The sequence below is a fragment of the Sebastes umbrosus genome, chromosome 9 (genome assembly GCF_015220745.1).
Source record: "Sebastes umbrosus isolate fSebUmb1 chromosome 9, fSebUmb1.pri, whole genome shotgun sequence".
Lineage (NCBI taxonomy): Eukaryota > Metazoa > Chordata > Actinopteri > Perciformes > Sebastidae > Sebastes > Sebastes umbrosus.
In genome coordinates this window covers 8,370,628-8,395,655 of record NC_051277.1, presented here as the reverse complement: position 1 = coordinate 8,395,655, position 25,028 = coordinate 8,370,628, and the positions used below count along the sequence as shown (strand labels likewise).

The 25,028-nt window shown below is 36.0% G+C and overlaps 2 protein-coding genes across 6 annotated transcripts in view; both read left to right on the top strand.

Annotated features, from left to right (window-relative positions):
* Positions 1-918: 918 nt before the first annotated feature.
* cxcl14 (chemokine (C-X-C motif) ligand 14) lies at positions 919-15,038 on the top strand. The gene is made up of 4 exons (XM_037780404.1): positions 919-1,266; positions 3,136-3,241; positions 9,842-9,955; positions 12,720-15,038. The coding sequence occupies exons 1-4, from the start codon at positions 1,203-1,205 to the stop codon at positions 12,733-12,735; spliced, it is 300 nt and encodes a 99-aa protein (XP_037636332.1). The 5' UTR covers positions 919-1,202; the 3' UTR covers positions 12,736-15,038.
* Positions 15,039-17,774: 2,736 nt separating this feature from the next.
* Positions 17,775-25,028, top strand: part of fam13b (family with sequence similarity 13 member B) — an 81,289-nt gene continuing 74,035 nt past the window's right edge. For 2 of the 5 annotated variants that reach the window (XM_037779946.1, XM_037779948.1), the window contains exon 1: positions 17,775-18,069. The gene's annotated coding sequence lies outside the window, so the exon portion shown is untranslated. The remainder of the gene's footprint in view (positions 18,070-25,028) is intronic. The other 3 variants (XM_037779949.1, XM_037779950.1, XM_037779951.1) reach the window with 3 other exon arrangements.

The window sequence follows — 25,028 nt, the reverse complement described above, 5'->3', positions numbered from 1 at the left end:
CTAGGAAAAAAGACTTCCAATGTGTCGTAATCTTTTTTTTCATTTTGTGCGAATTTCCATGGATCTGTTGGTGCCTTTTAAATGTGGTCATGTTTACCGTGTTCACGAGAAGAGTCCACACGAACGCCACCCTCTTGTTGTATTCACGACCTCGTAAGTGGAAAGTTTCTGAAAGCTTCAAGTTCACGAGTTGTGTCGTGTTTGTTGACGTTGTCAGAAATGGCGGAGGCCATGGAAGTTTATTTTTTCGGTGGATAATATATTGTAATTTTAGTTGCATATTTTTCTTCGTAATTGTATAATAGGTCTGAGGAAAATCTCAAAGGGCTCATCTTTTTCCTCTGTCATTATGTCTTCGCATTTACAGCATTATGTTATCTGTTTGCTAGCTTGTCTAGATGCCGACAATAACGTTAATATTGCCGTTGCTTAGCAGTTTTAGTGTTCTCATATTGTAAACACGCTGACTTTAGTTGACTTAACGGCCACAGGTGTCGCTGTTAACAAGCATTTCTGATTCCTACAAACAGTCCCTTTAAGTCTCTGCCGATCAAGTGTTGACCCACATAACTGGAGGCTTCACACACAACAAATCACAGCAGAAATCTGATAGAAATGGATCAAATGAACGCGCAAACTGTCTGCACTTGTTTCCACAATCCTCTCCTTATTATTAAGACATTATACTGTGAGTTATAATCAGGATATAGGAGCTGAACAGTTACAGTGACAACATAAACCAGCCAACACCGTCTCGATATGGTGGACAAAATGTGTATTTTTCTTTCCCTCCCCTCTCTCCTCCCTCCCTTTCCGTGTTCTCCACTTCTCCCTCGCAGGCCACAAGTGTTTGATTCGCTGTCTGGCTGTGCATATTAATGAGGAGAGGACAGCGGGCTGCTTTTAAAAGAGCTGCTGCCTTCAACCTCTCCACACACACACAGACACACAGAGAGAGAGAGAGAGAGAGAGGAAGAGAGAGCTAAACGACTGACTGGAGGTTCATCCAAGCGCGCAGGACGCACAGACTGAGTTGCACAATCAGCTCTCCAAAGGGACTCCAAAAAAAAAAACAACCTCAGCAGCTCCTTCACTTCTTCTCTGCAAGTGGATTTTATTTGCACCTCGAAAGACTCGAAAGCTCGGATTTTGAGGAGCTTGTTTTTAACAAAAAACAAATATATATTTGTACTTGTGAAGAGATGCATCGGTGCACAGCGGTGCTACTGTTGTTAGTGGTGGCCTTATACGTCCTGAGTGCAGAAGGTGAGTAATGCTTTATTATTTGTTCATTTTAAAGTTTTCATAATGGGATTTTTTTGTTTTTGCATTGAAGTAATGGTGATGTATAGCTCAATAACAAGCAGTAAGATGGAGATGTATATGTTTTTTTGACGCCTCATTTGCTTTGTTATGTTGTGCATGAAGGGATTTAAGTATAAAATCAGTCTTCCCATCCAGAGTTTGTTTACAACAAGAGTGAAGTTGATCCTCAAATCTCCAGCACAGGTTGTGAAAACAACAAGTGTCTCCAATATGCCACCTGCTTCAATTCAGCTTCTTAATCTTATTTTATCCATAAACATTGAGAACATTGAGAAGAGTGTACTGATGAATACCATACACACTATGTTACATCATAGTTTGCATACTACTATGGTGTAACAATCTGATCTCATAATGAGCCTTGTGTTGGCATTCACAAGCTTTTTTTTTTTTACACCCTGAACACACCACTGTGGGACTTTCTGGCAGGACAAGTGAAGCTCACCATATGTAACTGGAATCATTTAAAGCCGATTTTTATGGGGCCAAGTGGAGGAGGGTTTTGGGGCATGATGGAATGAAATCCTATTGTTTATTTGGGAATAACAGATTTAATGAGGAAATATTTTGAGCAAAAACAACCCTGCAAATCTTAAAAGTAGTCTAAATATACTCTGTGGAAGTTGTCTTATATGTCAAATATGTGTCTGTATTTGCCAGGGGCATTATTAGTCAGCTCTTTGAAAAGCACATATTGCATGAATGTAGTTCGGTGCAAAGAGAGGGGAAACCAATAACTTAAAAAAAACATCAATTTACGCTTTAAAAGTCACTTAAATTCTTAGATAAAATGTTTTATTATTGTCATCACAGATGGCACCAGAGTAAACAGGTTTCTCTTCTCATAGACTGAAGTGTTGAAGCCATTTACCCCCATTGAAAACCCCCATTACACAGTACACATGGATACATTAACCTCAATGTTATGTTACATCACCGTGGGGCTCGAGACAGATTTAGTGGCCGGCGGTGAGGACAGATAGCAGGTTGATGGATGAAGGAAACCTTGGACTATCCAGGTCATCGCCTCCCATCACAAATATTATTCAACCCAGAAAAACTCATTTCCTCCTCCTTTATTCTGCAGCATCAAGTCACAGCAACTAGAAAACTGGACCTCAAGAAGATGTTGGGACTGAAACGAATACAAATACTTAGGAAGTGTGACTGCATGTAGCCTCTATTAAAGCAGTTAATGCATCTGTCCCCAGTGGGGTTAGTCTGACAGAAAAGCAGCATAAAAAGAGGAGGTTTCTGTTGAAGCCACAGGTTCTTTATGCCTAACTTGAATCCCTCCAGTGTGCATTGGATAAATTAGCAAATCAGTTCATATGCTGATCCGAACAAGTTTTTGAAGTAGCGTTCAACCTGCTGAGGGGAAATAAAGTAAATTTTTCTTAACCCAAAAGATTTTTGGAGGTTAATAACTACATGCAATTTGGAAGAAATCTCACTTCCTTTTGTTCATCTTTGAGTTACAATTCATGTTTATATGTGACTTCATCTTTAATTAAACAATAACTATGTTGTACTGTTTTGTATAAGCACACAAATTACGCAGTTTTTAAAGTGTTATTTAACCAGACTTAAGATAAAGATAAGATAAACCTGGGATTTATTGAGATTGCTTTGCGGTCAAATCATAGACTTTTCTATCACTTCAATGTCTGTGGAAGTAGTGAGCTACTGAGACTAACTTTAATGATCTGTCACACAATCAGTTTCTATTATTTTTAAATCCCCGTGCAGCATTGCAAGTTCATTATGTTACTTTTGATGATTAAAGTTGTGTGTTTGATTTCTCGACAGCCTACAAGTGCAGGTGCACCAGAAAAGGACCAAAGATCAGATATAAGGATGTGCAGAAGCTGGAGATCAAACCCAAACACCCGTTCTGCCAAGAGAAGATGATCTTGTGAGTGAGACTTTTTATTCTCTTTCAGTCTCTCTTTCTTTCCACTGCTTGATATATTTATTATAAGTCCATGTCTGCCCTTTCCTTGCTGACCTTCTTCCTCTCCCTCACTGTCTTCCCTCTTTCCTCTTTATCCTTCTCATCCTTTGTATGCTCCTTTTCCTTAATCCCTTGACCTTCTTCCTACCCATCTCTTCTCATATACCAGATTTTCCTCTCCTTTCTTTCTCTTCCACTGCTTCTTCATTTCTTTCTCTCTGTGCTGGCATTCACTATAAGTCATAATATCACAGTATTTGTACCAGCTTGACACACAGATTTACAGACTGTGCCACCATGACCATAAAAATAGTTGGCAGCCGTGCAGGCATCATCAAAACATCCTGTCGTCTGTGCTTAAAGCACTTGGGAGGATTTACAGTGAGATGATTAACTGATGATTTAATGACACCCGGCCTGCAGTCAGCGGTGAGAAATTATTTATTAATGTGAAAGGTGGGGAGAAAATAAACAGAACTTTCAAGCACTTTCATGACAATCTAATAAAGGGTTCATCTTAATTACCAGATTTATGGCCAAATGCTTTTATCATGATATAGGTCATTTTATATCTCGATAACGATATATATATCACGTTTTAGCTTGTTTTGTGGTAATTCAATAAATAAATAGTCTAGATGAAATAACCACACGGTAAAGCCTATTTTTGTATACTCCTGTGTGAATTAAATATTTAACAAATTAAAAGTATTTTCTCATTTAATCAAGAACTTTAGTTAAAAAAATGAACATAGCAGTTTCAAGTGAAATTATGAAGAAATAAAATAATATTTCCACACATACACATTTGTTAATCGCATTGAGCTGAGTGGTAATGTAAAGTGTGATGGAAAAACAAAATTGCAATCTTCAAATGATATTCCCTCGAACTATTTTACATCAAATTTTCTGTAAGTATATGCTTTTTATTATCAATTTAGACAACGGTGAATGTGTATCATGATATCTCAATATACGATTTCACGATATGATTCCATTGAAAGACGATAAATTATCATATTGAATTATCACACGATAATATATGATGTACAACATCCTACAGAAGGTTGTGTGCAATGTATGCATCTTTATTACATTATTTCACACCAAAAAAAAAGACAAAAATATTTGTATGTAAACAATGTATGTTCACTTATCAGTATCAGTGTCACTTTACAGTCTTATTTTGTGAATTACAGACTGTCTGTGTGATCTGTCCACCTACTCTCTCTCTCTCCCTCTGCTTTCTGACCTTTGACCCACAAAATCTGACAGCTATAATGTTCAATTCTCTCTCTAGAGGCGTCCAAACACACTCAAAGGATCCCATGGCGCTCAGATAGAAACATTGAATAAATAAACTCTTAACATTATATCTAGCCTACAGTATGTAGTATATTTCTTTTACTGTGATCTTGGGTCAACTCCTGGGGGGTAGGTCTCAAACGTAGCCAGAAATGTGAGCTGTGATATCCGTGTGGAATTCATTTGAAGTTTCATGTCAAAGCTACATGAAGGGACGACAGATGGGGATGTTATGTCAGCCTCCCTGGAGTCCGTTTTCTGTTCCAGGCACAAACTCTGCTGCCACCTGCTGTTAGATTACAATATCACACTGAGAACACAATGTGGGTAGCTGATCATGTGGATGTGACATATGATATAGCATTAATCAGTTTCTATTAGGGACAAAAATGCAAGTCAGTACAATGTAAATCATGACTTTTTGGGTTAAGACTTGATACAAGGTTGGAGTTAGGGTTAGGGTTAGGCATATAGTTTAGATAAGTCTCCAGGGACTTAATGTTAGACAATGCAGTGTAGAGCTGCAAAGATTAATCGATTAATTGTCAGCTATTAAATTAATCGGCAACTATTTTTGATTATTGGTTTGAGTATTTTTTTAAGAAAATAAGTAAAAAATTCTCTCATTGCAGCCTTTTAAATGTGAATATTTACTAGTTTCTTTACTCCTCTATGACAGTAAACTGAATATTTTCGAGTCATGGATAAAACAAGACATTTTCATCTTGGGCTTTGGGAAACATTGATCGACATTTTTCACCATTATCTGACATTTTATAGACCAAACAACTAATCGATTATTCGAGAAAATAAACGACAGATTAAACGACAATTCAAATAATCGTTAGTTGCATCTCTAATACAATGTACCCTTAAGTGTGTGCTCTTTAAAATTGGTAAATGACTGAACACCAGTGAAATTTAAACCCTTTAATGTAAAAATATGTATCCTACAATTAACAAAACACCTGTGTTTTTACTCAATTTATACATGAAATTACAATTGAAGGATTGAATTCAGATATTTCCTGTACCTATATGTTTGGTCATAAGAGTGGATCGTAACAATAACACCACATAAACAGCTCTTTTTAAATTGGAGTGTACAGATTATGGAAATTAGATTAATCAGATTGCATTGATCCCATACATTTCAATATTGTCAATTGAAAGAAAATTAATCTGCAGAAATTATATTAACAGAATTATCATTTAAATCAGTTATTGAGCAATTTATGTATTTTAATATTTGCTGGTATGTGAGGATTTCTACTTTTCTCCGTTTTACAGCATTTTAAATGAAGTATTTTTGGATTGTGGATTGTAGGCCGTACAAAACAAGCAGTTTGAAGATATCGCTCTGGGCTCTGGGAACTTAAATTGTGCCTTTTTCACAATTTTGTGACATTTTATTGTGAAATAATTAATCAAAAAATAATAGGCGAATCAATTGATAATGAAAACCAATCACTAGTTGCAGCCCAAGTATCGTTTTTATAGTTGATGCTCTATAATGGACAACTATTACAAAGTAAACAACATTTAAAGTGACATTTTAGGGTTTAATCTAGTCTGTACAGAAGTTAAAAGTTAATAAAAGTTAATAAAATTTACTAAACTTTAAAATTTACTGACAGTGTATGATTATGTATGTGTCTAAAATGATATGAAGTTATAAAGGAAAATCTATATGCTGCGTTTTCAAAGACTATGCAGCCAGACATGGAGTTGAGGTAATCAAGCGTGAATGCATAAAGAAACCCTCTGAGAAGTGCTACAGTTGGTCTACTTCAGCTCCCAGGTCTGTTCCTGTGTGAGTGTGTGTTACCGCCACACAGCCGTTACTTAAGGCTGCTCTATTAGCATGAGATGGGGGCCACCAGCCGCTGGTGCCCGGTGAAAAATGAGCCTCAGCGGGCTCCGGAAAGCCACAGAATGAAAGAGAGCAGGAGAGAAATGAGCGAGCGAGTCCCCCTCTGGTCTTTGTTGTGGCCGTTTGGCTTACGGCGCTCAGCTTGGCATTCTGAGCGACCACTCCTAAACCACACACACACACACACACACACACCAGCTAGAGCAACAAAATGTCCCTGGTTTCTCCTTATTTCTTTTCTTTCTCTCCATTTTCTCTCTCCTTCTCTTTCCCATTTAGTCTTTTTTCTACTTTATCACTTTAATATCCTTTTTCACCTTCTTTTTAGTCTCATTATGTTTTTTTATCGGTGTCCTTTCTTTGTCTTTATCAGTCTCTTTTTCTGTTTTCTTGCTGCTTCTCTTCTTCTACCCTGTTACGCTTCAGTCAGTTGTCTTCAGATCCTTTACTTAAGTGAACATAAACAAGTAAAAGTCATGCATTCAAAATAAAAGCACACCAGTATTAGGCTACTCTGAGTATCACATTAAAGGTACAGTGTGAAGGATTTGATGGCATTTGGTGTTGTGGTTGCAGATTGCAACCAGCTGAGTACCCCTCCGCTCATTCCTCCCTTTACAAGACTGCAGTAACGTGAGCCGCCGTGTGGACAACCGTGGTAACGCCGTTCGCCTCGCTCAGAGGCCATCCTTACCGTAATAACACTACTTTAGGAACAACAGAAGTCAGACGGCAGCTGGCGGTACCACGGTTTTGCACTCTGCGGCTCAAGTTACCGCAGTTTCACAAGTGTGTCAAAGAACTACGGTGTCCTTCAGGTAACATAAACACATGAAAGTCTCTCTCTAGCCACTGTTTGGTTTGTCCGTTCGGGCTACTGTAGAAACATGGCGGACTCCGTGAAGAGGAGCCGCTCCCGATTTAGATATGAAGGGCTCATTCAAAGCTAACGAAAACACAACACTTCTTAGTTTCAGGTGATTATACACTAATGAAAACATAGTTATGAATATTATATTACATTTATGCTAATAGATCCCCCCGAAATGTTACACACTGCTCCTTTAACGTTATGCAGAATAAGTCATTTTAGAGTGTCATATCATATCATGGTGGATTAGTATAAGCATTTTAATGTTGTTGCTAGTGAAGATGGAACACATTTTAGCTTTACTTTTTGTCAGTTTATCTTATAAGATAATCATATTGTTAATCATAAGTAACTTGCAGCTTTAAAATGTAATATAATGTAATGTAATAAGATAAAAAGTACAGTATTTCCCCTTTAAATGTAGTGAAGTGGAAGTATGAAGTTGCAGAAAATGGAAATACTCTCGTAAAGTTAGCTTCATCATCGCTACTTTTCTTTTTCATTTTACTCTCATTCTTCTTCCAGCTCCCTCGCAGTCTTTCCTTCATCCTCCTGTGCTTTTGAAACATTCTTCTAACCATATTAGAGCCAGTGGCTGCACTTGAGCTGCCCAGGTGAATGACAATGAGGAGGAACCAAAGCTCAAATGAACACAGTTATTTAGGTTAAATTTAAATGGATAAACATTCAGGGTGTGTTTATTATCACGGCCTTGCCATGCACACATATAAAAGCACTTCAGGTTGCCTCAAAGCTCAGTTCTTCCATCACAAAGCGCGTACAGCTGCCTCTCAACAGCCAAACAAAGTGACTGAATGAGCAGGAAAATAGATGCTTTAATCTTATAACTACTGAATGCAGCGTTTTTATTGAGAGTCAAGTCTTTTCTCCTCTAGTCAACTTGTTGAGCATTCATGGTTTGGCGAGCCTTTGAGCGTGTCACTGGATGGAGAGGCCCCATGGCATGCTGGGTGTTTTTCCCACATCCCCCTTGTTTGGCCTGAATGTGCCACATGCAGGCATACTGTCTCTACCGGTGCCTTAAGCAGAGCGTTACAGACAGACCGGTTGATTCAATGAGCTCAGATGTCACATTTTTCAGTGGCAGCTCCATAATATTACTCCCCGGCCAAGTTAACTGGCCGCCCCGTGCAAACTGCCCTTTTGAATTGCGAGGGCATTTAACTGCGGAAATGTTATTGAGGACATTTTAGAAAGGCAGCTTAAATTTGGGGCAACAACATGTCAAATGTGCTACAACGGGACCAGTCTCCATTCAAACCATTCGGACTGGCTTTCAGATAGTTTTAAATACCCCAAATCAGTATTTTTAGTCCATTCAGCTCCATTGAAATTCATGCAGATAAATTGGCTCCTGTAGTTGATCGCAACTTTCTCTCAAACCATTGAAGATAACACAGTTGTCTATTTCTCAAAACATATTGTGCAACCTAATTAAACTATTAATTGCACCGCAGGGGTCTAAATGTCAAATATTTATTGCTTAATCTCTTAATTTTCTTCTCTAAGTCACTGACTGTACAATAGCAAGCAGATTATGGTGCCATATTTGACATTTTGGCCCGCTATGCTGTTATTTAGAGTGTGTTTAGCGTTTGAGCAGTGTTTCCCAACTCCTTATCTATAAATCGTGACGAGTGAATTTGTGCATAAATGAACGTTCTTGACCATCTTTACTGCCATTTCCGCATCATCTTATATTATCTTGAATAAGTAAACCAGCCATTTCGCCATTTTTCGTTTGATAAATCACAACTTGGCTCAACGTTTTATGCATGTGATTGAAAAAATATACACGTTAAATCATTTTTATTACACAGCTTTGTGGAATACTTGATTCTGATTGGTCAATCGCTGCGTTCTACGGTCTGTTATTTCCTTATAGCAGACCGCTGCTATGTATAACAGACCGTTGCTATGCATTATTACACAGTTCACATTATTGATTTCTTAAGTAAGTAGCCATGAAATAAGCGGGATAATGTACATCTAGCAGGTCATTGTTGTGAAATTAACCCCTCGGGCTTCGCGTTGGGGTCCACCCTGCATCTCCCTGTCGGGGTTTATTTCACAACAATGACCGACTCGCTTTACATTATCCCTTACATAACTGAGATCAAATAAATGCATTTATGCAGAGTTAAGAGGCTCTAGTGTTTTTCCTTTCATCAGTAAAACAAATGTTATAAGTAGGCTACAATTATCAGAACAATACGAACATTCAGGCTCCCTCATGCGGCTCAAAGATGTACTGCAGATATAAATGTTATCAAAGACCATGGAAGAAATTCTGTAAATTTATGATGTTTTTGGAGCTGTAACACTTACTTAGATGAAGCAACAGGAACTGTCTTGCTGAATTTTACAAACGTCCATTTAACTGCTGTGGGAGTGCATAAGATGTGTTTTGTTAATAACCTTATATTCTTTTACTTTCTAACATCTCTGGGGTATTTTTTTTTTGTCTCTCCTTCTGTGCTCGCCCTCTCAGTGTGACGATGGAGAACGTGGCTCGGTTCAAAGGTCAGGAGTATTGTCTTCATCCCAAACTTCAGAGCACCAAGAATCTGGTCAAATGGTTCCGCATCTGGAAGGACAAGCACAGGTAATATAATCTTATAAATCCTGGACAAGTCGTGGATAAGCAGGCAATGGAGTTGTTTTACTTGTGTTTTAATTCCTGGGATTTTTTATCTTACTCCCTATAATGTTATTATGTTGATTGTCTTTGCGGGTGAGGGGTTAAGATGCATTGTTTTCAAGGCTATAGATGACAAGAGAAAATATTTAAAACTTCATAATCTTAGGACAAAACAGTGAACGTTGTACAAATATTCTCATAAATACTGTGGCTTTTCTAGTCGTCTCTAGTCAGTACACAGTTTTCAAAATAACCTAATCATGCTACAGATGGCAACAATAATAATTATTCAAAGCGGCTATAATCAATATTTATGGATGAAATGACTGCGTGTAATGTAAAAGGTGTCACTCGTAGTGACAAACGCACAAAACAATTATCACCCGACGGTGCAGTTCCCCTCAGCTCGACAGAGCTTTATAGTGTATTTTTTAGAGACTAGCTTGTGAACATAGTGGAGCATTTATCATCTAAAGAGTCACATATTTCTCTCAGGGGTCGGTAGAGACCACAAATATTGGATTTACTTTCATCAGATGGCCAGAAACGCGACTCTAAATGAATACTAATGTTGCTTCATGTCGACTGGATGCATTTAAAGGAAAAAGTTTGCTAACACATTCACCATTTCAACTTAAAATCGTACCAATGTTCACAGCTTGTTTCTGCATCCATACAATAGACACATTTAGAAAGACACAACACTAAAAGGCTCATAATTGATGTTAGCATTCTACTGTATATGTATTGTTTCCCATTAGATTTCCATATCCCTTACTGCTCTGCCAAGCACACTACAGCTGCTACGATTAATCAATTAGTTGTCAACTATTAAATTAAATTGAACTATATAATAATCCATTAATCAATAGGAGTAATTTGTTAAGAAAAAAAGTAAAAATTCTCTGATTCCAGCTTCTTAAATGTGAATATTTTATGACAATAAACTGAATATCTTTGAGTTGTGGACAAAACAAGATATTTGAGGACGTCATCTTGGGCTTTGGGAAACACTGATCAACATGACATGTTATAGACCAAACAAGTAATCGATTAATCAAGAAAATAATCAACAGATTAATCGACAATGAAAATAATTGTTAGTTGCAGCCCTAAAGCACACCCATGACAACCTGCCTCTGTTGACTCTGGGTCGTACTGTGGTTGCCCGGTGGCTTCTCTGTGAAGCTTTATTGATTTGTTTTGTTGAAAATGTCTCCTCTCACCTTCCCTCCACCACGGGGAGGTCAGAGATCAGAGGTCAGGGTCAGCCACAGATAATAAGCCCTGTGGAGAAGGCAGAGATTCAGTATTTTGCTGAGTACAAAAGGACATTTCCACAGGGACTTTGTGTGTTACAGGGTGATTAAACCTTTGTCCTTACACTTATTTCCACAAGGCCAGCAAATCAAATACAACAAACTGAGACAAAAGGAAAACAGCTGCTGGAGGAGGTTACGGAGCCGTAAACATGCCACATCTTTTGCTCAAAACCGTTGTTGTAAATATAGACGTGTGGCAGGCGTGCTCAAGCGCACTAGCGACATCGTCGCAGCGCGCAAGCGTTTCCAAGTGCCTATTTTTCGGCTGTGACGGCTGCAGTGCGCATGTCATGCAACGGCTGCATGTCCTGCAACGGCTGCATGTCATGCAACGAAGAACAATCAATCACAGCTGGCAGATATTTTTTCTTTCTTCCGTAAATATCAGTATGGAGGAGAACTTAATCATTTTAGTGCAGGGCTACCCAGAGCTTTATATGTGTCCCACGGACTATTTTACTTGCTTCACCCTTTCTGTCCAAGAACATCACAACATCCAGTTGAAAGGTCAGCCAAATTGACGCAGAGAAATCGAGCAGTAAAGTTACTGTGATGGATTTACGGTGCTGAAAATCCATTAATCTTTGCTTTGCTGACTGAACTAAACTTGTGTTTAGTTTAGTCAATCAGGCTTCTTGCTAATTTACCGCAACTTCATCATCATCGTCATCGCAGTATGCAGGTTTTGGTTGCTTGGTAACGGCAGGCGTGACAGGACCGCAACCTCCCAAACAGATTGGAAGGAAAAAAAGCGCCACATCTGGCGTTTTCCACATGTTTTTAGACACGGCCCATAATGATGCTGGCAGAAGGCAGCTAAAAGAGCGGGCTGTTGTCATACATCGTTCATAGCTATATCTACACAAGGTAATGCACTGTAACTCGTATATATCCCACGAAATCAATTTGTATGTAATCCACGTAATCGTGAACCAGGAAGTATAAAGAGTATGAGTAAAACGCAGCGTATGGAGGAGTTCAGGGTGGATGGGTGGGTCAAAAAATATGGGACTTTCGCCTAGGAGACCGCTGTTCATGACCTGTGTGAAACCAGAAGTCAACGTTGATTTATTTGTAATGTAACTTCTGTATTTAAGTTATGTCACTTCTGTAGTTATTTTAACCTAAACCACGACCTTTTCCTAAACCTAACCAAATAGTTTTGTTGCATAGACCTAACCAAGTTGTTTCCTGTGAAGACAGAAGTTTATTTTGAAAAGACTGTATACATGTAACGAGCGGAAATTGACACATGTTGCTGGACATTCGTAGGAAAACGCATGAAAAATGGTGAATAACTTTTCGTAAGATATCATACGAGCTGTTGTATGAGGATACGCCGAAAGAAGTGAATCTTTAACAGACAACTGAACAACAAATTAACTCTATTTTTGTTTCTTCCTCAGGGTGTATGAAGCCTAAAACCTCTGCGACCCCGCACATGTGGATCAAGTGAGACAAAAAAAAAAGACGACAACACCACCAGGACTGTTTTTTTGCAAAGTACAAGATGTAATCTTCAATCAGACTGTACTTCTTCCCTCTTCTTCCTGAGATCTGTCAAGCACATAAAGAGATATCTTTAGTTCGTATATATATATATATCTATATATACATAGATAAATATATATATATATAGATATATATATAAGATGGTGGGCTCGTTTTAGATACAGTCACTTACCACTCCAGTCTTTACAACTGTAGTTATACTTGTCACATAGTGGGCGAGCGACCACCATCTGTGTTCAGACAGCTGTAGGTTCGTTCAGTTGTTACTTAAAGGGACTTCTTTTTTGCTTTTAGGCTTCTTTCAAAGTGAAGAGTGTAAATCTGAAGACAAACTTTCCTTTGAAAAAAATACAGTGTGGGTGTTTCTGTTAAGATTTTCACTGCTCTGGTATTCACTATGACAGGTAGGACATTTGTACAATGCCAACATTTAGGATCTGATCACCTGTAAACGGTAGCAATACAGTTTCTCAATCTGTATTTAGAGGAGTGGCAGTCAGTGTGCGGTTACATATAATACAGATTGTTCAGTCAGATGGAGGAGATCTACCACTGTTTGTGAGTGTGTGTGTTTACCATGTACATGCTTGTCATATGTGTCAAACAAACACACTACTCTGCTGCACCCATTTTTGTGAAATATTATCAAATTAACTGGCAGGGTGTAGTTTCAATAGATATTAAATACAATATCACATAGTTCATTTGTGCCATTGCTACATACAGTACAGTCTGGACTTCATTAAAATATTTGATTATTAAAGGGACAGTGTGTAACATTTGAGGGATCTACTGTATATCCCATTTGGGGGATCTGAAACTGCCGTAATGTGAGTCGCAGACTGCAAAACCCTAGTACCACCAGCCACAGTCTGACTTCTGTTATTATAGTAAGGATGACCTCTGAGCGAGGCGAAGAGCGTTACCACGGTTTTGTACTCGGTGGCTCACGTTACTCCAGTCTTGGAAAGGGAGGAGTGAGCGGAGGAGTATTCAGTTGGTTGCAATCTGCAACCACACCACTAGATGGCACTAAATCCTACACACTGTCCCTTTAAATACACTAAGAAAGGAAGACTGTCTGCAGTTTACATCAACAAAGGACTATCTGTTTTTGTAGTTCCACCTCTTGAAATAAATGTATAATGAAGCAATATCTCATACAAACTGCCTACATAACGACTGTATTGAGCTGTTAGCATCCTTAAAGGAAAAAGGCTGGTGGTGATATTCTAGTCTTTTGTTAATGTTAACCATAAAAATATTCAAAATCTACCACGTCTGTGGCACTCAGCCCCAAGCCCATTCATTCCTACTGAATATGTGCATTTTTAAATACTTTCACTTTAAAAAAAAAAGGCTAAATAACTCCCTAAAAAAGCAGGGCACTGTAGATTTGATCAAATGTCACTCAAACTGGAGTAAATGGTATATTTGTTTTGTTGGGGACTATTTTTCAGCTGCGGATTAATACACATTTGGTGCTCAACTGAGTTTTTTTCGCTGCAGAAGGTGACTTCAAATAAACTACAGTGACCATGTTTACGGTAAGAAAGAAAATGTGGCTCATTGTTTCATTATGTTGAGAAATAAGCTGCTGTAAGGGGACAATGTGCCTGAAAACTTTAGCAGCCGGAGTCATACTTACTGTCCACATACAAAAGAACACCCATTAAGGTTATATTTAAATGTATGTCAGGCATTTCATTTGTACTCCTAATGATCATTTCACTGTCTCCTACGTGGGTGATGATGCTCTTTTACGATCTTATCTCTCCTCCAGTAGATCTACTGAACTATAGCTGTCCAACGTGTTATTATTCTGTATGCTGTGGACACACTTTGTAATAATGACTGTTGTTTTGTTGCCACCAAACAGAATTCACACAAAAATATATCTGCATATATATAAAAACACCACATTTTCTTTACCTTTTGAAGAATGTGCATTATTCTTGTTTTATATCTTATATATCAATATATATAAAGAAGCATTTTGTAAATGGACCAGTATAGCCTATATGTTAGTCAGAATGAATTCACATTATAGTGTCATGTATATTGTATTACTGCATTATAGTTGTTTTTGCTATTTAAATCTTGGTTTGGTAACAGATATTTGGAGGGTGAGTGTTTGAACCAGCCCACCAAACACACAGTTAAACATTCCTGTGAGTGTAAAACAATAAACAGCAATAAAGTGTCTATAGAGCTGCTCGTGTTTGCATTTTATTCATTGTAATTGAAAGTGAAACAAAGGAGAAGATAAGAAAAGAGGAAGGAAGATGGAGCCCTTTCAAATTAAAGTGCTGTGAGACAAGCAGTCCACCAGGTGGCAGTATATACCAACACCAACTGATTATTATCAGGCGAAGAGCAGGAGATGGTAATAGTAAATAATACAGGTAGTTTAGCTGTAAATATTTCAGTGATTAGAAAGTATTGTGAATACAGAAAGACAGTAATTCACATAAACATATTGAGGTAATATAGGCAAAAAAAATCAGAATTCAATTAAGTCAATAAAACTTTTTAATTGTATGTTTTATAACAATGTCTTTATTTAAAAGCTATTTATCAAATTTTTTGTCATAGTCTGGTGTCTAAAAGTTATATATGAGTGCAGAAAAATACGTTAATGTCAGTATTATGATTTCAGTTTAACTAAACTCAAATCGAGCCTGACAAAGTGTGTTTAAAAATGACATAAAGTAACTTTAATGTGTCTAATTAATGTATTTAAACAGGGATCCTATCTTTTATAGGATACAATACATAGGCATTGTTACACTTAATTATAGTGCAACCGATGCAAGGTATATAGGACTTCTAGCAATAGCTAATTTGCAGACCTTGTCCCTTCTTAGGCTTTTAAGAAAAATAAAATAAAAATAAATAAAAAAATACAGAATAGCACATTTTACATAAAATCACATAATACAACATTGTACATTACAATCACTTTACATATGTACTGTATGTTCCCAATCAATAATCAGTGATCACAGGTTTGGTTTAGTTTCAGCCAGTGTTTCACCTTTTCATTAAACGATAGATAGATAGATAGATAGAGGTAATATATATAGTATACACAATATAAAGAATATATTATATTAGTATATTAGAATATACTATAAACAAAGTGTGCAAGTTACAATTTTCAACATTCCTCTACATAAATCTAAAACATTCTTGTATATATACAGTCAATAAAATAGATGGGAAATAAAGTTTTACTGGATAAAATCTATGTAATATCTTGACAGACATTACCTACTTGAGTACATGTGTACATAGAGGCTGTCTACATAACGTGGTTGGTTAAACTGTCATATAGACAATAGAGATAAAAGAAACAAATAAAAGAAACAATCATCTCTGTATTTGTATTTGTGAAGTTATAGCTGCAAGGCGGGGTCAGTATTTGCCAGCTGTCTCCCACTGTGCTCAGAGAGAGAGAGAGAGAGAGAGAGAGAGAGGCATGAGAGTCAGTGCATGTCACAACCTTAGAGACAACCACAACAACACATAATAGATGTAACTCACACTCACACTTTTTTTTTTTTTTTTACATTTATCCTTTAATATTGCAATATATTGTTATTAATTGTTTTGTTATTTGTTTTTGTTTTTTGACACAACAAACATTAATTACTTCTTTATTGTTTTCTTCCATTTACGTGCATGTTCTTTTAAAATATCTATATATTGTAATTTGCTTACTGAATTGTATATATGTATATATATATATGTTTTTGTTTTTATTTTGTTCTTTTTTTAATTTTATTTATTATTGAATAATATTAATTACAGTTTTCAATTATTTTGTTCTTTTTAAATTTTATTTATTATTGAATTTACGCTATGGCAATATTTTTTTGTTGTTGTTTTTTTTACATTTATCCTTTGATATTGCAATATATTGTTATTAATTTTTTTTATTTGTTTGTTTGTTTTTATTGACACAACAAACATTAATTACTTCTTTATTGTTTTCTTCCATTTACATGCATGTTCTTTTTAAATATCTATATATTATAATTTCCTTAATGAATTGTATATATGTATGTATATATGTTTTTTTTTAATTTTATTCTTTTTTTAAAATGTATTATTTATTATTGAATTGACGCTTTGACGCAAACATGAATTACTTCTTTATTGTTTTCTTCCATTAACATGCATGTTCTTTTGAAATATCTATATATTGTAATTTTCTTAATGAATTTTTAAATATGTATATATATATATGTGTTTTTGTTTATTATTTTGTTCTTTTTTTTCATTTATTATTTATTATTGAATTGACGTTTTGACGCAAACATGAATTATCTCTTTATTGTTTTCTTCCATTAACATGCATGTTCTTTTGAAATATCTATATATTGTAATTTGCTTAATGAATTTTAAATATATATATATATATATGTATGTGTTTTTGTTTCTTATTTTGTTCTTTTTTTTCATTTATTATTTATTATTGAATTGACGCTTTGACGCAAACATGAATTACTTCTTTGTTGTTTTCTTCCATTTACATGCATGTTCTTTTTTAAATATCTATATATTGTAATTTGCTTAATGAATTTTAAATATGTATATATATATGTGTTTTTGTTTCTTATTTTGTTCTTTTTTTTTAATTTATTATTTATTATTGAATTGACGTTTTGACGCAAACATGAATTACTTCTTTATTGTTTTCTTCCATTAACATGCATGTTCTTTTGAAATATCTATATATTGTAATTTTCTTAATAAATTGTTTATATGTATATGTATGTTTTTTGTTTTTTTTAATTTTTAATTTTTTTTAAATGCATTATTTTTTGTTGAATTGACGCTTTGGCAATATTGTCCTGATCAATAAATCAAATTGAATTGAGAGGCGGGGTCAGTATTTGCCAGCTGTCTCCCGCTGTGCTCAGAGAGTCAGAGTGAGAGAGAGAGAGAGGCGGGGTCAGTATTTGGCAGGTTCGTCCCTTGAGGGTGTGTAGAGAGAGAGAGAGACTCGCTAAGCAACGACCGACCTGCTGAACGATCAGGAATCCGATCCGAGCCAGTCAGTCCGAGCTAAAACAAAAACAGGAACCACATTAATATATCTCGAGACTCTCTGCAATGTTCCCGACGACATTTATTCACCATCAACTCTGATCTCCATCCGTCAAGACGTCTTCTACAGAAACAAACCCAGACATTGATGCATCGTTGCTGCTCCGCGTTGCTGTTTGTGTTGACCTGGTAAGTCTGGTACCAACTGACTTAGCTCGCTATGCTAATTATGCTAACTAGCGCTTCTTCTGCTTGAACTCCAGCATCTTAGCAGCTAGCATGCTAACAAGCTAATGCTAACAGCTCGTTTCTCTTGTTGCTCTCTATCTGTTTTAAATAAGTAGTGTCTTACATATGTATATGGTGTGATTTTATCTGTTTATTGTGTCTTAATTTAGGGACTTGCATTTAAGTGCAACAGTTGGTGTTTAACTGGTTTTATTTGTGTTTTATTTGGAAGCTAACATGCTAAAGAAAATGGCTAACTGTGCTAGCAGTGGAAGGCAGTTCCATCACATCTGTGGCTCCTCTGCAGGCAACAGAGAGCTAGAGACAGAAACACTGGCTTAAATAATTAAATATTTCAGGGTTTTACAAGCAGAGTTAAATGATGTTTCTTGTTTTCAGTCGTGCAGATGTTTGATATTATAAATAATTAAATATTTCAGGGTTTATAGGTGCCACAAGCAGAGTTAAATAATGTCTCTTGTTTTCAGTTTTGCAGATATTTGATATTATAAATAATTAAATATTTCAGAGTTAAATAATGTCTTTTATTTTTAGTTTTGTAGATATTTGATATTATAAATAATTAAATATTTCAGAGTTAAATAATGTCTTTTATTTTTAGTTGTGCAGATATTTGATATTCTAAATTATTAATTATTTCAGAGTTAAATAATGTCTTTTATTTTTAGTTGTGCAGATATTTGATATTCTAAATATTTAAATATTTCAGGGTTTATAGGTGCCACAAGCAGAGTTAAATAATGTCTCTTGTTTTCAGTTATGCAGATATTTGATATTATAAATAATTAAATATTTCAGAGTTAAATAATGTCTTTTATTTTTAGTTGTGCAGATATTTGATATTCTAAAATTATTAATTATTTCAGAGTTAAATAATGTCTTTTATTTTTAGTTGTGCAGATATTTGATATTCTAAATATTTAAATATTTCAGGGTTTATAGGTGCCACAAGCAGAGTTAAATAATGTCTCTTGTTTTCAGTTATGCAGATATTTGATATTATAAATAATTAAATATTTCAGAGTTAAATAATGTCTTATTTTTAGTTTTGTAGATATTTGATATAATAAATAATTACATATTTCAGGGTTTATAGGTGCCACAAGCAGAGTTAAATTATGTCTCTTGTTTTCAGTTTTGCAGATATTTGATATTATAAATAATTAAATATTTCAGAGTTGAATAATGTCTTTTATTTTTAGTTGTGCAGATATTTGATTTGATGAATAATTCAATATTTCAGGGTTTATAGGTGCCACAAGCAGAGTTAAATGATGTCTCTTGTTTTCGGTGTGCAGATATTTGATATTATATATAATTCAATATTTCAGGGTTTATAGCTGCCACAAGCAGAGTTAAATGATGTCTCTTGTTTTCGGTGTGCAGATATTTGATATTATATATAATTAAATATTTTAGGGTTTGTAGGTGCCACAAGCAGAGTTAAAGGATGTCTCTTGTTTTTAGTTGCGCAGATGTTTGTGTTGATGTGAACCGTGCACAGAGATCCGGTTGTTTCTGCTGTCTGGAGTTATTGGCTCTTTTTGAGCTGTAGCTGTAGTAGTTTCGTTTTCTGTTCAGACTGTTTCTGGATCATTTTACACACAGATGTTTACTGCAGCTATTATTATATTAAACTGTCTGTGCAGGAATGTTCTGGATTTTTTGTGGCACGGCTTTTTGCTATTAATCTTTATTTGTCTGTGCTCCATCCTGGTGAATAGATTTTATCTGTAATAATAATTGATTCAGGATCTCACTTTCATTTTTGAAATCCTTTGCACGTTGCGTAATCATATCCGGGCCATTACCCTGAATCAGGAGGGATTGGGCTCTCCATATGGTGTTTGTATTATAAAAGTACACTACTGGTTGCACACTTGCATTATTGTGCATGCATGCAAACATTTGTATTCACACATACAGTACATAATAGATTCAAAATAAATCAGTCACTAATCTCTTGGAAATAATATGTGAAGTTGGTTTTGCAACATTGTGGAGCTGAAGCATTTAAAAAAAAAAAAAATCAGTTTCTAAGACACTCTCTTGTTTTTGAGTCCTTATTTAATAGAAATTTCCTCCACAGCGATTTTTTTTTTTACGATTTTGAAATAGGTTTTTGATGCCAGAATCGATTTATTTACTTCATTTGAGTCTTTGCAGTAGAAAGTAGAAGGGAGTTACTGCTTTAATTGTTGTAGTCTGAGTAACATGATGTCAGCCAAAACAAATCGTGGCGAGCCCAAACATAGATAACGGCGGAGGGGGCGTAGAGCACCCATATACTGACATTTATGTTAAATGCATTCAAATGGCCAGATGGAGCTGACCATGGATGTATGAGAGAACGGAGCTGACGGCAAAGCTAGAGACGGACTTAGAGAAGTTAGCGCAAGTGTACACGTGTGACTACGTCTGGTTTTCAAAATAAGGTGTTGACAAAGGGGAAAATCGCAAGAAATCGTAATATCGAGTCGCAATACTTGTAGAATCGTAATACTTAAAATCGCAATACATATCGAATTGGCACCCAAGTATCGTGATAGTATAATCGGGAGATAGGTGTATCGTCCCAGCCCTACTAAACGATTAATCCTTTACAATCTGGACAATAATCGCTAATGAAAATAATTGTTCTACAGCATTGCCAATAACACCAAACCTAATGATGATGATTGCAGTTTTTTTCACAACAATATCTTTATTTATATGGCATGTTGCACACTGATTGAAATGTAATTCAGAAATAATTATTTATAGTTGTATAAAGGGGTAGGAAAAAACAAAGCCAGCATTATAAATGAGAGTGAGAAAACTGAGTGACGTAAAGGAAGTTATTAATGTACTATAAATAGCTGTCCTGGCAGGATTTTACAGCAGCCTTTGGTGCTTGTGCATTACATGCTTGTTAGATAATACATCAATGTGGCATTTAGCTTTAACAATACTAATGTACTGTATGCATACACAGAGGTGTAACCCTAGACTTAATGTATAGAAGTAATGAAGAATGGTCCTTTTTGGTCTGTATTCATGTTTTTTTAGGCTCCTAGCGCCTGACCTGCAGCTACTTTGTGGACATACTCATGATCTATGGTCTTATCTGAGGGGCTTATGCAAAACCTGTCCCATAGCTTAGTAAAGTTTAACCAAAACAACAAGTTCATTGTGCAAGAAACAGCAGATATGTCTATAGGCACACTGGAGTAAAGGTCAACTCTGCAGTGGTGCTGATGTTGGAAAAATGGTAGCAAAACTGTTGTTGAGTCAGCTGCTGTAATACACTTTGGATTGATGGTGTAATACACTCAGTTGAACTAGTGCAGTCTAATACGACAGTCCTGCAATAAATTCCACCTTTTGTGAAGGTTATAATGTTAAGTTTTTGTTAGAAGAGAGGTGTTACTGGCAACTCCCTAGTTAGACGTCGAGTCCCTTTTACTCGCCGGGTGTGGCGACACGTCTTGACAAATAACTGCACATCTATATTAAATGCTGGGTAACTTTTGTCAACATGGACATGTTATACATTATTAGATCGAATAGATTCTCCACAGTTCAATCGTCCTGTTCATTTTATGGAAACTATGAGCACTAAAGTATAATTCATTCAGATTTATGGTGCTATTGATTGCTGCTAGACTGCCCCGTAAGTTGCGTGCCTCCCTTCATGTCTTCTGACCAGGGAAAATGTTGTTTTTTAAAGGAAAAACGCCAACAAATATGGATTGAAGCAGAGTGTTTTGTTAGACGGAAGCATGTTGTGAATTTTGGAAATGATTACATCTTTTTTCAATGAATTGTGACTTTTGGACTGAAGACAATTACAGTCAGACGCTGAGTGCCGCTTGTGTTTGAAAGAGAGAGATTGAAAAAATGAGAAAGCATGCAATGTTTCTGTAAGTTGTTTAATAATAATAATTAGGATGTCAAAGTTATTAAGTTTCTAAGCTTCAAACTACACTTGGTACAGCGGTAAACAAGAGAGACTAATAAAATGTGGAGACTCCTTACCTTCGAAGCGGTCATATAATGTCTGAATATGAGTCCATTACTCAATTATTTAAATTCCTTTAGTCCATAAAATTAATCCAAGTTGTGAATATTGTCATGTGAAGTCCACTACAAAATAAAGGTGTTCCCACCTTTCTCTGTTTAGCTTTGCCGTAAAAAAAGACCGTTGTTGACCATCTCGGAGCTAGATCAAATGAATGATCCATAATTGATATGTTATGCGATAGCCTAAATTTTATACAAGTAATATTCATACTGGTTTAAATAATCAATCTGACAGTATCTCCCATCTTTGCTGAGCATGATGAAAGGAATTAAAGGCCCGTCCCATATAGACGTCTCTCCCAAATATACGCTGGTTGGGTTCAGTGATTGAAGCAAATAAAAGCCTGGGCTATTATTTGTTGTTTTATGGTATTCACTGCTCAGTTTGGGCCCCAAAAACTGGTTTGAGAACATTGTTATAGAGCTAAAATATTATGTTAAAGCAATTAATTTAAATGTTCAGTTAACTCAGTGAGAATACTAATAAAATGCAAGGTCAGTGAGACACTGGAGGCATCGCTATGATTAGCATCGATTCTCATTAAGAGTACCTTAGCTGAACCTGCAGCCTTTTATGTGAAGGACCTCACGTATGCACATACCAATGATGTCAAAACCCTCCAACCCCCCGCCGGGTGAGATAAGACTGTGTATGCAAGACGACCCACAGTTTTTATATGGAAGGAAAACATGCGCACACACAGCAGTCGCAGCAGTGTCATAACCACACAGCTGCCTGCAGTGTGGGATTGTTGTTGCCAGGTCAGTGAGTGGTTGTTTTAGACTCTGTGGACGGGGGCCAAGCTAAACCCAACATGGTCCAAATCTCTCTAAAGCTGGACCCACAGGGCCAGAAAATTCACCAGATTTAATCCGTCTGCATGTGTTCACACCTGTATGAAAATATGTTTCATAACCTCTCTTTTTATTGGTTAAATTTGCTTTTATGTTGAAACATTTAACTATTGCTCTTTTGCAGAATAAGATAATGAACAAAATAATAAGCTGACAGTAATTTCAAGGAGTAATTAAAGCTGTGCAATTAGGCAGAAATACAGTATTTCAGATAACAAAGGAAAAAAAGATATGTCATCATCTTACAAGAAGCCTTAGAGCATTATGTTCTGGTGTACATTAAGCCAAAATGGGCCTAAGGCAGTTCCCCGCAGCGTGGCACTGACCTGGCCCAAAGATTGTGTAAATGGAGATCGTCCATTAGGCAGCTGAGATAACAAAAGCTTCTACTGGAAGAAAAATCTTTTATTCATGTGTTGTATCTTTCCCCACGAATATCAGACTCACAAGAGCATTTCACTTTCAGATCCCGGACTGTAGCTATACTGAAAAATACTGTAATCCATCTTTCAGATGCATGTTAAGATATTACGTCAATAATATTCAATATTTGCTATTCTGCAGAAATGTAGGAAATATGTGATTTGCAGGGTTAGAAATTAACTTTAGCACACAACATTGCAACAGAGAATTTGATTTGAAGTGGATACAGTAGCCCATAAAACCATAAAATAGATGTCTGATATTCTTCCCTTGGTTTAATAAATACAAAAAATCTATTCAGTATTTGTCATGAGAATAGAGCTGAAAGAATCAGTGGATTAATCGATTAGTTGTTCAACAGAAAATTCATTGAAAACTATTTTGATAATTGATTTATCGCCTCGGTTAAGTCATTTATTTTTTTTTACAAATGTGAGTATTTGCAGGTTTTCTTTGTCTTCTATGATATTGGACTGAATATATATTTGAAGATGTTAACTACTTGGATTTTGGGAAATTGTTTTGAGATTTTACGGACCCAACAACTAATTAGTTAGTAGAGAAAATATTAATAAAAAAATGACAATAATTTGTTGTTGACACAAGTAAGGAGTAAGACGATATAAACGGAGAGATTTTTAGAGATTTGTCAGCAGGTAAAGATGTTGCTATTAGAGATGCAGCGATTAGTCGACTAATCGATCAGTAATTTTTCATGCAAAAATAGCAGTTTTCAGCCTGTGAAATATGGAGATTTCCTTTGATATCATATTAATCTGAATATCTTTGGGTTTTGGACTGACAAAACAAGACATTTAAAGACATCACCTTGGACTTTGAGAAACTGGGATGGACATTTTTCACTATTTTCTGACATTTTATAGACCAAACAATCGATTAATCTAGAAAATAAGCTGCAGATGAATCGATAATGAAAATAATAGTTAGTTTCAGCCCTAGTTGCGATATTGTTTCTACCAAAGAAGCTGTTCCCTTATTATCTCTGGTTGTGTTCAGTCTTTGCAGGCAATGTTGCAAATCACTGAGCAGGACTGCTTTTGGGGAATATTGGATTTACAGGATTTGGCTTCATTTTAAGGAAATTCCTCCATTTGTCAGGTATTTAATTCATTGGATTACCCAAAACAGACATCGCCATCTGTTTATTTTAGCCATAAATTGTTTTTCAATTAACGTCATCTCGTCTTTGCCAGAAGGATGTCACTAGGTAATAGCAGACGGTTTGGTGAGACAAGCTCTTAATTTTGCCGTAGATATCAGACAGAAGCGCATAATCTTTATTATGCCTGTAAATTGCTGTGTAATTTGCCATTTTTTTGTGCTAAACCGAACCAAACAAAGGCTTGAGAGGCAGAAGGCCTCAGCTTGAGGCAGATGGATAAATCCTGTGCTGAGCGGCTGGTTGGGTTGAAGTAATCTGGTGGTGAGAGCATGTTCTCAGTAGGTTTAAGGGCAGTGCTCTAACTATACAGCATCTGCTCAATGTGTCAAGCCACAAGAGCGATTGCGTAGTAATGAAAGTCACATGACTGGAAATA

Coding starts and splice junctions, on each gene's coding strand:
- cxcl14 (XM_037780404.1), top strand. CDS start 1,203: ATGCATCGGTGCACAGCGGTGCTACTGTTGTTAGTGGTGGCCTTATAC. Junction 1,267..3,135: donor ATACGTCCTGAGTGCAGAAG/GTGAGTAATGCT, acceptor ATTTCTCGACAG/CCTACAAGTGCAGGTGCACC. Junction 3,242..9,841: donor TGCCAAGAGAAGATGATCTT/GTGAGTGAGACT, acceptor TCGCCCTCTCAG/TGTGACGATGGAGAACGTGG.